At 41.9% G+C, this 13,954-nt stretch overlaps 1 protein-coding gene across 2 annotated transcripts; it reads right to left on the minus strand.

Annotated features, from left to right (window-relative positions):
- Window positions 1-521: 521 nt before the first annotated feature.
- On the minus strand, window positions 522-5,988 carry LOC140881688 (LRR repeats and ubiquitin-like domain-containing protein At2g30105). 2 transcript variants are annotated; one of them, XM_073287195.1, is made up of 10 exons: window positions 5,807-5,826; window positions 5,590-5,701; window positions 5,181-5,342; window positions 4,437-4,547; window positions 4,234-4,334; window positions 3,024-3,161; window positions 2,602-2,650; window positions 1,933-1,998; window positions 1,727-1,846; window positions 522-863 (listed from the first exon to the last, which is right to left on the minus strand). In XM_073287195.1, the coding sequence occupies exons 2-10, from the start codon at window positions 5,602-5,604 to the stop codon at window positions 750-752; spliced, it is 876 nt and encodes a 291-aa protein (XP_073143296.1). In that variant the 5' UTR covers window positions 5,605-5,701; window positions 5,807-5,826; the 3' UTR covers window positions 522-749. The 2 variants fall into 2 exon arrangements, with proteins under 2 accessions (XP_073143296.1, XP_073143295.1); XM_073287194.1 differs by having other exon boundaries at window positions 524-863; window positions 5,607-5,701; window positions 5,807-5,988.
- Between the last annotated feature and the right edge of the window lie 7,966 nt (window positions 5,989-13,954).

Here is a 13,954-nt window from a genome sequence, read left to right on the forward strand (position 1 = left end):
TTTTATTACTTTTTCTGAGTAAGACTGGCACATTTTTATCTGACTGAGAAGTGAGAAGTAAATTATGTGTTTTATTAATATCATTATTCAATAATTAATTAATTGAATGTATCTAATCCGGGCAACGAACTTTGGGAGGAGAGAGGTAAATAATTGTCCAAAACATAAGTTTGTGTTTTCAAACAATACATGTGGGATAAAAATAGGACCCTACTATTTTATTTTTGTTTCATTCTCTAAAAGCTTATTTCATATCTTCCATTGATATAAATTTCTCACATATCCCAAAGAATATGATTATTTTATATTTTAAGATACCATCATATATTTTAAAAATCATAATGTAGTAAGTACATAACATTAAAATCTTGATATTTGATGTGTCGCAATCTCACCGGAGGTAACTATGTGAACAAAGCTGATGCAGGTCTTCCAATTGGATATGACAAAGCATATCAAAATTATGCATCTAATATGTATGTATCACCTCAACAGTGCTTATATATGCTTATATAGGCGTCTATAGTGGGTGTGCAACATATCAAAATTCTTAAAATCTCATGATCAAATAAAATCTTGGATAATTTGACAGTTGCTGTATATTGCTTATCTGAAAATAACCAAATACGCATATTAATAGAAGTAGAAACTATGAAAGAGGTAGGGGAATGGGAATAGATTGCTTTGTTTTAATTCATCTACTATGTTTTACATAAAAAATGCAATTTCCGAGCTCAAATGCTAACTTGTTACCAGTTCTTGTCAGCACCTTCATCAAATTCAGCAGATCCAGTGACTCGAAAATCAAGTTGCTTTTGATGTTTTAAGCGACGACGCTCATCGAAACTGTCCCACCCTTCAAACTGCAAAAGGCGGTATTCTCATGGTTATAACAAGTATGGAAAAGCAAAAATATATTTCACCCTCTATATTTGACCAATATGAAGCATCGTCTTTGTTTTTTGATGAATTCCTTTAATAGTCATCGGTTGAAATATTTGGACCTAGACGACTAGTGTAACGTTGTCTACTTTTGGACAACAAAAAGTTACCTGTACCACTCACCCTTTGGTGATGACCCCAGCCAACTCCTTGTGGTCTAGGGTCGAAAGAGGTTCTTATGGTTGGGTTTCGACAAGTTGGCAGCGGTTGTTTTGCCTTTTATTTTTCCAGAGAACAAAGATTTTCGAATAATTTTGAGAGTGATGGATGCCGGACTTTTGAAAAGACATCGAGGATGGTGACAAACTTTTGTGATAGATGAAGCAATGGAAAGTATTCTGCTCAACTGGTTTTTTGTGAAAAAAGCGACTAGGTGAGATTGTGAAAGGATTGCACTTCAAAACAGCTATTTGACCGAGTAATTTAAATTTTGAGATAAGTGGAATGTAACTAGGCTAGCACAACTCTGTGAAACAACCACCATCACCCATTTGGAAAAAAGAACAATGTGTCACGAAACAAACGTAGTGTTTTTCATTTCTTGGAGAATTTGGAAAAGGTCAGAGCACGTATTTACGCGTGCACTGTGCAGGCATGTGCACATTAGGAGGCTGACTTTGGGAAGACAAGAAAATGGTCTTTTAGGTGGCTCTTACCCTTCATGCTTTACTAAGAAGAGAGTTCATATCATAAGAATAAGTCGCGAGATTTGGATTTCCCACATACTGAACACATTTCAAAGGAGATCAAACCACAAGAATTTATAACTGGAAGTGGTTTACACCTGGCGAAGAAGATCCATGGTTATTTCTGTTCCATGAAGATCCAGAGTCGAAAGCTGCAGACACATTCTGAAAAGGTTGCTGGGTAGGGACTTCATTCCATTGTTACTGAGATACAATGCCTTCACAGAAGTTAGCACAAAAAGCAATTAAACAACCAAAAATGAAGTCTTTCACAGTTCAAAGTTTCTAGAAACAAATGTCAGACCTTCAGACTCTTTAAACTTCCAAATGTGTCTGGCAACTCAATCAGGAGATTGCATGAAAGATCAAACTGCAAGTAAAATTAAACCTGGTGGATCATTGTTTTATACTTTTCAGAAAGCAGATTACTTTTTACCCGAGCATACTGGTCACATAAATCATCTGTCTATCAAAACCAACCAAAAATCCACCAACTAAAATTGGGTTTGGGTAGACAATGACATAATCATCAAGGGTACATTTGGATTTACTTATTTGAATTATGTCTAAATTAATCAAGAGGATTTCAAATTCACATCCTCTCAATTTGGTATTAATAATTATAGGGAATTCAAATACAATTAGGGATGAAGATGCACAATTTCAAGGGACAAAGGGAAATATCTTATTCTTATCGGACAAAATCATGAATGTTTATGACCAATTTGTGCTTATGCTGATTTGGGGCGGTTGGGTTGAATAAAACTTGATGAAAATTTTGAAGTGGAAAACATTGGAGTTGCTGGGTATTAGCAACCATTAATATGAGTGTCCATGTACCACAATAACCCATCTATTTTGCCACCACAATCCACGAGATAATAACAAAAGCAAGCTATAATAGCATCCTGAATCAATAAAAATATAGAAGGGGAAAACAAAATATTGAAGAGGGGACAGTGAGGGGTCATACTTCAACAAGAGAAACGCACCCTCCTATACTTTGAGGAATATTTTTTAGCCTGCAACAAACAAGATGTATCAATTTGAAGATCAAAGCACAAACTCTGTTTCAAACAAGATCAGAGCTCTATTTATCATTTTTTTAAAAAAAAATTATATATCTGATTTGTATTATTACACTATCGCTGGTTATGATCAAAGAGTTGGAAATTCCTGAGAAAGACAAAAGAAAAAATCAAGGCATGCTTTCTACATAAAAACAGACTAGAGTATCAGAGAAATGCATTTCACAATAGGAAAATGCATTTGTAAGAAAGTAAAAATAGCAATTACAGAGAATAGAATCAAGCAACAAGTCGAATTAATTCTTCAAGAAAAACGGTAACAGATATATAGCCGAATATCATTCAGTTGATTTTTTGGGCTGCTTACCTATTATTCTCAGCTTTTAAAACCTGAAGCTCTGTCAGAAGACCTATTTCAGATGGGATGCACATCAACTGATTGTTTGCAATGTGAAGGTGCCTCAAGCATGTCAAAGCACCAAGTTCAGAAGGCAACAAAGTCAAACTGGGCCAAGGACAACAAATCAAAAACCGTTAAACAATTAAAACAACCAAACAGATTAATCAGATATTTAAAAAGAATATTTCAACAAGATATTCAACAAATAAATAGCTGAGGAGTCAACAAAAAATCACTTTTCTCTAATATGAGAAACCATTCCTGTAATATAATAAACAAATGAAGTTACTGCAACAGTTTCCTGACTTTCCTCCTAGACTCCAAAAAAAAATTATTTGAACGATATGCTGCAAAAATTAACGGTAATAGAAATACTAAATATTCATGAATTTCTGCTACAGAAAAAGTTTTTTTTAAAAAAAAAAAACATGATGACTCACTCCGAATACTGTTGCAGCTGCCTGCTAAATGAAAACCTATCATGAAAACTAATCTACAAAAATGTGGTCACCGCATCAAAAGCAAATTCATTAGGTAAGCCTCTGGCAAGCTAGTGATTTGCCTGGAAGAACACGTTGTTCAACCAAACGGCAAACTTAATGTCTTTCAAACAAGCAGAGTTATTATCGAGAATGCCAAAAACTATAAGCAAATAACAGAAGGAATATAAGACAGTTCAAATAATATCTATGGACTATGATGAAGAAATGTCATAGAGCCGGCAGACTGCACATCCAAGTTTTTGGTTTTACTTTGATTCCTAATTAACTAAAGTAAATATCACAGAGTTCCCCTTCATTGTTGATCTGTTTCACTCCTTCCCCTTCTTTCCATAGGTTTTACTCTTTCATTATGCTGGATGAGTATTACGATATGTAAATAAATTTTATTCTGGAATTAATGAAATCGATTTCATATCTTCTTAGTTCTTATTTATTATCAGAACTGAGAAAAAACTACAGGGGTTTCTCCACCGTAGAGCCGTTGCTTCATAGTATACTGTTTTCTATTTAAGATAAGATAATAACCATAAAAGAATCAGGACAAGAAACAGAGAAAAAAACAATGAAAAGCACAAAATATAATAGAAATCTACTGATGCAAGCAATCAAGCGTAGAAGAACCAAAATGACTAACATAGTACTCTGTGAAACACAGAGAATATGAACACACATACTTGTTTTGGTTCAGTGATAGAACAGTAAGAGACTTCAAAGATGTAATTCCTTCCCACTTTATAGAGTTGTCCGATAAATGATTTCCACTAAGAAGCAATTTCTACATGAGTGTGAGGAAAAGCATGAGGCAAAGGAACTAGCACAGCCCTTCATAAATTTATAGCAAGTATTTGAAGGTGAGAGAAGATAAAGTTTTGTTGACCTGTAAAGAGTTTAAGCAGCCAATTGCAATTGGCATCTCATGCAATGAATTGTTGCTCAAATCAAGGACTCTGGCGGAAGGTTTACAAGTCCATACTTCTTCAGGTATTGTCTTGCATATCACAACAGAAGTGTGAGTTTGCATAAACTGATATAAGCATGATGCTAAATGAAATGAAGATCGGTTGAGTACTTTATGGTAAACTCACAAAATATTGTGAAGTTACCTTTTGTTTTTTTACAATTTGAAACAGGTGAACGAAATTAGCATAGTTTCCAAAGCATGCCGGGGCAGAATTTGCCAGAACTAACCAGGTGAATCCTCTAGTTGTTTAAAAATGATGAACCCTTCAGCAAATAGTATTTTATGCCGACTTCAACCAATTGGCTAAATGACTTGCCAAAATTTAAAAGATCCAATCATATGATTTTGATCCCTCCACGCAATGGACAGATTTGCATTTAATGCTCACCAAATACATCTTTCATCATTTGTCAGGGAAAATTTTCGACAAAATCGACACCGGATGGAGTAATTCAACATTATTCTAGATTACATATCGTCAAGATTTTGACTTAAATCTTCTGAATATGTGGAGAAATTTACCATGGTTGTGTCTCAAAAAAAGATAGATAAAACAATTTATTTATTCATGGTAAATGCATCCAATGATAATGAACTTGTAAAAATAAACAATCAAGCCAAGATGTCTCTAGTTCCACGTTCAGAATAACATATACGTACCGTGAGACCACAATCAGCCAGTGCAATAACCCCAATCGCCTTCCACCGCTCAACCTGGCTCTTTTTGACCGAATCCCCGCTTTTTTCTTTCTTTCTATCAGCTGCATCTGACAGCATTCTGAGACTGGGCATCACAACTGCCTCCTTTTTTATCGGACCATCCTGCTCGACAATGACCGACTTAGCATCCATACAGTCAACAAGCCAAGCAAAACTTCCATTTAACTCGCTCAACACCAATTTGAATCACCAAATTTATCACCATGAAAGAATTATAACCGAACACCTTTTCTTTGTGCATAATTGTTTCTGAAGATTGAAACTTTAGTAACTCGTTTTTCAAGAAACTTCATCTCCACCACTTTGAGCCGGGGAAAAAAAAAAGGAGCACGGAGGCATCAATTAATACCGTTATGAGATGCATACCCCTTGGTGAAGTCCCTGGGACGCCATGAGCATGACCTTGGATCCATCAGTGATCTCCGCCGACGCCACGGTCACTTCATCAGACAAAACTCTTCCTGAACATATGCACAAATACTGAGACCGATCGAATCCAGCTCTCGAATCGACGTTCCACAAACAGATGAAAAGAAATCTAATGCAGCAAAAGAAATGAATGAAACCTTTGTAGATGAGCTTTTGGCCGCGAGGGAGGACATTGGTGAGCGGCTGAAGGAGAGATTTGAGGTCTTTGATGGTGGATTCTCCGGCGATTTCCACCGGTATGGATCGGCCACTGAACTTTACATTCACCTTCATTTTCTGACCACACCGACTGCTTTCACCTTTCACTCTCCTTCAAACAACACTGAAGGGTCGGGTCTGAGACAGCTCAAGGGTCGGGCCGACCCATATTATCCGACCCGACCCACTTACTTGGGTAAATATCTTACAATTTTGTGTAACTTGGCATACCGAGATTAGATGAGTAACGGAAGCACATGAGTCTTTTAAAAAAACCTAATCACGTCCAAGTTTAAAATCTTGTTTGTGTTTATTTCAATATGTTGGTTGAAGAATATATCATTTTGTACTTTTTTAAAAAATTTTGAAATTTGTCATTACTTATTTATTAATCCAGAATTTAAAATTTAGAGATATAGTTTTTTGAATAATATATATATATATATATATATATATATATATATATATATATTGATACCCCGATGAGGAAATTACCTCAGCTCAAAGACGACCCTAAGATAAAGATCAATCCTTAGACAGACAGGATGGTCCAGGAGGTAGGCTCGGGAGATCCGTCAAGCTCCTCCACCACCATCACCCAGCTCGGGAGCTCAGTCAAGCTCCTCCACACCATCATCCAGTTCGGCTCGGGAGCTCGGGAGCTCAGGACCTCCTTCAAACTCTTCCACCATCATCTCCATCTTAGGTTGGGAGCTCTGGAATTCATCTCAGCCCCGATGTCAGTAGGGAGTTAGCTCGGTAGAGGGGTTGGACAACCTTGATGAGCTAGCTAAGATGTTAGGATCAGTGCTCGGGTTGAGTTCAGGGGTTCAGCAATAGATCACTCATCCCTTTTCCATATGACTCCAGGTAGTATAGCGTCCTCATGATAACAGTTCAGCTCAGATTAAATGTTTGTTATTTCCTTTGTCAGACAAGATTTGGGCGAGATCTCAGCCTAAATATTCGGGATTGTGATCCCGGGATTCGCGGATTCTTGATAAGGAAGGTAGGCGTTAAATCCGGAGCTCTCTCCTATAAATACCAGGTTCATTTTCATTATTTGGATCCTAATTTTTCATTCGTGGGCACACACCACTCTCTATATTTTCGCTATCCTAGCATCTGACTTGAGCATCGGAGGGGATATGCCGGAACACCTTCCGGCCCCTCTTAACATTCTTGTTAGTGGTTTCAGGTCAGCAGCAGTTCATCTCTTATTTGGAGGAGTTTCTTCAGCTCGTCCAAGGAGATCACTTTATTGAGGTATATCAATTGGCGCCGTCTGTGGGAAAATCGAGCTAAGACGTAGATATGGCAGGAAGAGGAAGGGGAAGAGGAAATGTGGCAGATATGACTGTAGATCAGCTAAGCCAGTTCATCACTCAAACGGTGCAAGCGGCCATGGGTCACAATCCACCACCTCCTCCCGTGGGTCAGCCAAACCCAATGGATGCGGTGTGGGAAGAGATTAGGAGACTAGGTCGGAAAGTAGGAGGTCGGCCTGGGCCTATACAAAGGGAAAGTCCTTTTGCTCGGGATATTCTAGATGAGGAACTCCCTGCAAATTTTAAGCAGCCCACTTTAGGGGAGTATGACGGGAGCTCAGATCCGGAGGAACACTTGGGGAGATTTGAAAATGCAGCCTTGTTGCATAGATATTCAGATGCAATTAAATGTCGGGTCTTCCTCACTACTTTGGTAAGGTCAGCCCAGCAATGGTTCAACCTTTTACAGCCTGGTAGTATTCAGAGTTTCAATGACTTCAGCTCAGCTTTTCTACACCAGTATGCGAGTAGCAAGAAATATTTGAAGACTTCTCTCAGTTTGTTCAATATGAAGCAATCTGAGGTGGAATCGTTGCGGGAGTATGTTCAGCGCTTCAATACAGCAGCTCTGGAAGTACCTGCTGCCACTGCTGACACCTTGGTCAACTCTTTCACTCAAGGGTTGAGAGGAGGGGAGTTTTTCAGATCCTTAGTCAAGAAGCCTCCTTTGACTTATGATGAGCTCCTTAGTAGAGCTGAGAAGTACGTGAATTTGAAGGATGCACAGAGGCAGAGGAGACAGGAAGGAATGTCTGGGAGTAAACCTAGTGCCAAGGTGGGAACAAAGGCCGAGGGAAAGACAGAAGGAGGAAGAAAGAGGGTGGCAGAAGAGATGAACAGGGCCAAAGGACCCTACCCCTATGTACCCCTATCGGTGAGCCTGGAGAAGGCAATGCAAGTATGTGAGGATAGACGAGCACTTGTGAGGCCCCGCAATGCTGAGAAAGGCCCGCGGTTACCGCCATCTGACAAGTTTTGCGATTTTCATCAGGAGTATGGGCATATCACCAATGATTGTCAGAGGCTAGGTGAGGAGGTTCAAAGGATCATGTATGATAACCCTCGAATCAGAGCTGAGCTAACTCGAAGAGCAAATCCTCCTCGCCAAGGCCGAGCTCCCCAATGGAGGAATCAACGGAATGAAGATAGAGAGAATCAAGGTGATCATCAGGGAAGAGCTCCTCCAAACGGTCGAGGAGATAGGGTGCAACAGATTGCAAATCATCCCGATCGGGGTGTTATCCATATGATCTCCGGTGGTAGTACGGATGGAGATTCGGGAAGGGCTCGCAAAGCTCACGGGCGTAGGTTGGAAAATTTTGAGGTAAGTTCTCAGCTGTCCCACTGACCCGAACATCAGTTTCGGAAGGGAAGATTTAAAGGATGTGGTGTTACCTCATAATGATCCCCTACTGGTCACCTTGACCATAGCCAATTATGACGTGGCTCGTATCTTTGTGGATACTGGGAGCTCATCAAACATTATCTTTAAAGAAACTCTGGACCAAATGAAATTGGAAGGATTTGAATTGGATCCAATCACCACAGAGTTGTATGGGTTCACGGGTCATGCTCTGCAACCATTGGGACAGATAGTGCTCCCCTTGTCTCTTGGGAGTGGAGAGCAGAGAGTAACCAAAGATCTGAGCCCATCAGTGAAGCAAAATTTGGTTGGTTGCTTAAGGAAGAACAAAGATGTTTTTGCTTGGTCTGTATCGGAGCTCACAGGGGTCAGTGCAGAAATTATGGTTCATCGATTAAATATTCTTGCGGGAGTAAGACCGATAAAACAGAAGAAGAGACACTTTGGTCCAGACAAGGATAAGGTCATTAAAAAAGAGGTAGAGGAACTTCTTAAGGCAGGACACATTAGGGAAGTGCAATTCCCTACCTGGTTATCCAATGTGGTCCTTGTCCCTAAGAGTTCAGGCAAGTGGAGGATGTGTGTTGATTTCAGGGACCTAAATAAGGCCTGCCCAAAGGATTTCTATTCTCTGCCTCGAATTGATCAATTGGTTGATTCAACGGCAGGTCATCAGTACTTATGCTTCATGGATGCATATCAGGGGTATCATCAAATTCCTCTGGTGGAGGAAGATCAGGACAAAGTAAGTTTCACCACCTCTCATGGAACTTTTTGTTACAGAGTGATGCCTTTTGGTTTGAAGAATGCAGGGGCCACTTATCAAAGACTCATGGACAGAGTGTTTGCCTCCCAAATTGGCAGAAATGTGAAAGTTTATGTAGATGATATTCTGGTAAAGTTTCAGGATGATGTGGGGTTGCTGGCCGACCTAGAGGAGACTTTCTCGACTCTGAGGGCTTATCAGGTGAAGCTTAATCCGGAGAAGTGTGTATTCGGAGTCAGGGGAGGTAAGTTTTTGGAGTATATGGTTACTGAGAGGGGCATAGAGGCCAATCCTGAGAAGGTGCAGGCTATTCGATCCATGTCTGCTCCCCGTAACTTGCAAGAAGTTCAAAGGTTGGCAGGAAGGATTGCAGCCTTGTCTCGATTTATATCAAGATCAGCCCATAGAAGCTTACCTTTCTTCAAGGTGCTTCGCAAAGCCAAGAAGTTTGAATGGGATGATGAATGCGGGAAGGCATTTGATGACTTAAAAAGTTACTTAGTTGAGCTCCCTGTGTTGGCTAAGGCAATTCCTGGTGAACCCTTGTACATCTACTTATCAGCTTTGGAAGGGGCCATTAGCTCAGTACTTATTAGGCAGGAGAGAACAGCTCAACACCCTATCTATTTCTTCTCGCATGCTCTTAAGGGTGCAGAACTTCGGTATTCAGAGGTGGAAAAGTTAGCATTAGCCTTGGTTATGACAGCAAGGAAGCTCAGACCTTACTTTCTATCACATCCTATTATGGTGCTAACCAACAGCCATATTGGGAGGATATTAACTCGAGTTGATATTTCGGGAAGGTTGGTAAAGTGGACTACGGAGCTCAGTGAGTATGATATCCAGTATGCACCAAGGACGGCCGTTAAGGCCCAGGCGTTAGCTGATTTTCTTGCCGAAACGAGACATATGAAAGCAGAGGATTTGTGAAAAGTATACGTTGACGGCTCTTCTAATAGTGAAGGATGTGGGGTGGGGGTGTTTTTGATCTCCCCTCGTGGAGATGAGATCAGATTGGCAGTTAGGTTGGATTTTCGAGCTTCTAATAACGAAGCAGAGTATGAGGCTGTGTTGATTGGCCTCCGAGCAGCTAAGCAAGCTGGGGCAGCTCGGGTGCACCTCTACTCTGATTCACAGTTAGTAGCCCAGCAGGTGAATGAAACATATGAAGTCAGGAATGAAAAGCTGAAGGAATATATGAGGACGATAGAGGAAGCTAAGGGTTTCTTTGATGAGGTATTGTTTGAACAAATCCCGAGGGAGGGCAATGAAAAAGCAGATTATCTCGCCAAGATGGCTAGTTCACTTCATAGCTGGAAGACCAGGGAAGTTGTTGTGCAAGTGGAATTGACACCCTCTACTGAGCTCGCGCCATTAGCTCAGGAAGAGAGTGACTGGAGAAAGGAACTCTTGGATTACATAGAGAAGGGTGAGTTACCAAAGGATCCGAAGAAGGCATATCGGTTGAAACAGAGGAGTCTCCGCTTTGTGATGATGGAGGGAGTTCTTTATAAGAGGTCATTTACCGGACCTCTTCTCAAGTGTTTAGGCCCCAAGGAAGCTCATTATGTCCTAAAGGAGATACACAAGGGGTGTTGTGGTGATCATTTAGGGTCTTATTCTCTAGCCCGTAAGGTTCTCTTGGCAGGATATTTTTGGCCCACTATTATGAAAGATGCCATAACTTTGGTGACTTCTTGTGATAGTTATCAAAGACATAGTAAACTTCAGCACCAACCAGCAGCGTTAATGAAAGGGATAGTAGCAGCATGTCCTTTCGATCAATGGGGAATTGATATTGTGGGTCCTTTCCCTCCAGCCCCAGCTCAAAAGAAATTCTTGTTGGTTGCCATTGATTACTTCTCTAAATGGGTTGAGGCAGAGGCTTTAGCTAGAATTACTGAAGGGGAAGTCTTGAAATTTCTGTGGAAGAATATTGTGTGCAGATTTGGAGTACCACGTAAGCTCATATCTGACAATGGGAGGCAGTTTCAAGGGGCTCGAGTGCAAGCTTGGTGTAAAGAAATGAAAATTCAGCAACACTTCACATCTGTCCATTATCCTCAGAGTAATGGTCAGGTGGAGGTGACTAATAGGTCTTTGGTGCAAAGCTTGAAGACGCGTTTAGGCCAAGCCCAGGGAAATTGGGTGGAAGAGCTCCCTAGTGTGTTATGGTCATATCGTACCACACCAAGAATTGGAACCGGAGAGACTCCATTTAGTATGGTGTATGGAAATGAGGCCGTCCTGCCAGTAGAAATTGGAGAGGAGTCGGCTCGGATCATTTTCTATGATGAAGAAAATGAAAAGAGAAGGAGGGAAGACTTAGACTTTTTGGGTGAAAAGAGGGAAGCTGCTGCTATCAGGATGGAGGCATACAAGAACAGGATAGCTCGGTCCTATAATCGTCGGGTGCGCAGGAAGGATTTCCAGGTAGGAGATTTGGTGCTGAGAAAAGTTCAGGAGGTGGCTGTAGGGAAGCTCGACCCTAAATGGAAAGGACCATACAAGGTGGTGATGAGGCTCAGTTCGGATGCTTACTACTTGGAGGATTCAAAAGGAAAGATGTTGAAGAGACCTTGGAGCGCTTACAATTTACGCAAATATTATTCTTAAATGTTGCAAGTTCAATTTTCCTTTAAGTTGTAATTTGTACAAGCTACTTTCTACGTTTATCTATAAGCAGTTATTTTTTCAGAAATATTGATGTAAATGTGTCTCAGCTCATCACCTTAGTCACGCTCCTTAAGCCCCTGACTTTGGTTCAGCTCATCACCTTAGTCACGCTTCTTAAGCCTCTGACTTGGGTGCAGCTCATCACCTTAGTCACGCTCCTTGAGCCCCTGACTTGGGTTTAGCTCATCACCTTAGTCACGCTCCTTGAGCCCCTGACTTGGGTTCAGCTCATCACCTTAGTCACGCTCCTTGAGCCCCTGACTTTGGTTCAGCTCATCACCTTAGTCACGCTTCTTAAGCCTCTGACTTGGGTGCAGCTCATCACCTTAGTCACGCTCCTTGAGCCCCTGACTTGGGTTTAGCTCATCACCTTAGTCACGCTCCTTGAGCCCCTGACTTGGGTTCAGCTCATCACCTTAGTCACGCTCCTTGAGCCCCTGACTTTGGTTCAGCTCATCACCTTAGTCACGCTCCTTGAGCCCCTGACTTGGGTTCAGCTCATCACCTTAGTCACGCTCCTTGAGCCCCTGACTTGGGTTCAGCTCATCACCTTAGTCACGCTCCTTGAGCCCCTGACTTTGGTTCAGCTCATCACCTTAGTCACGCTCCTTGAGCCCCTGACTTGGGTTTAGCTCATCACCTTATTCACGATCCTTGAGCCCCTGACTTGGGTTCAGCTCATCACCTTAGTCACGCTCCTTGAGCCCCTGACTTTGGTTCAGCTCATCACCTTAGTCACGCTCCTTGAGCCCCTGACTTTGGTTCAGCTCATCACCTTAGTCACGCTCCTTGAGCCCCTGACTTGGGTTCAGCTCATCACCTTAGTCACGCTCCTTGAGCCCCTAACTTTGGTTCAGCTCATCACCTTAGTCACGCTCCTTGAGCCCCTGACTTTGGTTCAGCTCATCACCTTAGTCACGCTTCTTGAGCCTCTGACTTGGGTTCAGCTCATCACCTTAGTCACGCTTCTTAAGCCCCTGACTTGGGTTCAGCTCATCACCTTAGTCACGCTTCTTAAGCCTCTGACTTGGGTTCAGCTCATCACCTTAGTCACGCTTCTTAAGCCCCTGACTTGGGTTCAGCTCATCACCTTAGTCACGCTCCTTGAGCCCCTGACTTTGGTTCAGCTCATTACCTTAGTCACGCTCCTTGAGCCCCTGACTTTGGTTCAGCTCATTACCTTAGTCACGCTTCTTAAGCCCCTGACTTGGGTTCAGCTCATCACCTTAGTCACGTTCCTTGAGCCCCTGACTTGGGTTTAGCTCATCACCTTAGTCACGCTCCTTGAGCCCCTGACTTGGGTTCAGCTCATCACCTTAGTCACGCCTCTTAGGCCCCTGACTTGGGTTCGGCTCATCACCTTAGTCGCGCTCCTTAAGCCCCTGATTTGGGTTCAGCTCATCACCTTAGTCACGCTTCTTAAGCCCATGACTTTGGTTCAGCTCATCACCTTAGTCACGCCTCTTAGGCCCCTGACTTTGGTTCAGCCCTTTGCCTTAGTCTAGTCACCTCGACCATGATTTTCGGGCGCAGTTCAGTTGCGGGTCACTTCATAGTGGTCTCATGTAGATGAGCTGGCGGTCCAGGAATATTGGCTGGGGAGCTCGGGAGCTCGGAAGTCCAATTAGGTAATCTGAGAACACATTTTAGGTCAGGTCGGAAGTTTGGTTCCAGAGGCTCAGCTCGGCTCCGGCAGCTCAGCTCGGCTCCTACAGTTCAGCTCGGATTCCGAATGTTAGTTTATTTGTAAATCCGTACTGTGCTCTCTCCGGGGAGCTCAGCTCAGCTCACCTTCGGGAGTTAGTTAATTTTTAAGTATTCATTTTGCCTCCCTTCAGGAGATCAGCTCAGCTCACCTTCGGGAGTTAGTTAATTTTTAAGTGTCTATTTTGCCTCCCTTCAGGAGCTCAGCTCAGCTCACCTTCGGGAGTTAGTTAATTTTTAAGCATCTATT

The sequence above is a fragment of the Henckelia pumila genome, chromosome 2 (assembly GCF_033568475.1).
Source record: "Henckelia pumila isolate YLH828 chromosome 2, ASM3356847v2, whole genome shotgun sequence".
In the NCBI taxonomy this organism is placed as follows: domain Eukaryota; kingdom Viridiplantae; phylum Streptophyta; class Magnoliopsida; order Lamiales; family Gesneriaceae; genus Henckelia; species Henckelia pumila.

Bases quoted from the DNA above. Each gene is read 5' to 3' on its own strand.
- LOC140881688 (XM_073287194.1), bottom strand. From the start codon at position 5,942: ATGAAGGTGAATGTAAAGTTCAGTGGCCGATCCATACCGGTGGAAATC. The intron at 1,999-2,601 runs GTATGACCCCTC...TTTTACTTGCAG, and splicing joins GGTGCGTTTCTCTTGTTGAA to TTTGATCTTTCATGCAATCT. The intron at 1,847-1,932 runs GTCTGACATTTG...ACTTCTGTGAAG, and splicing joins GAAGTTTAAAGAGTCTGAAG to GCATTGTATCTCAGTAACAA.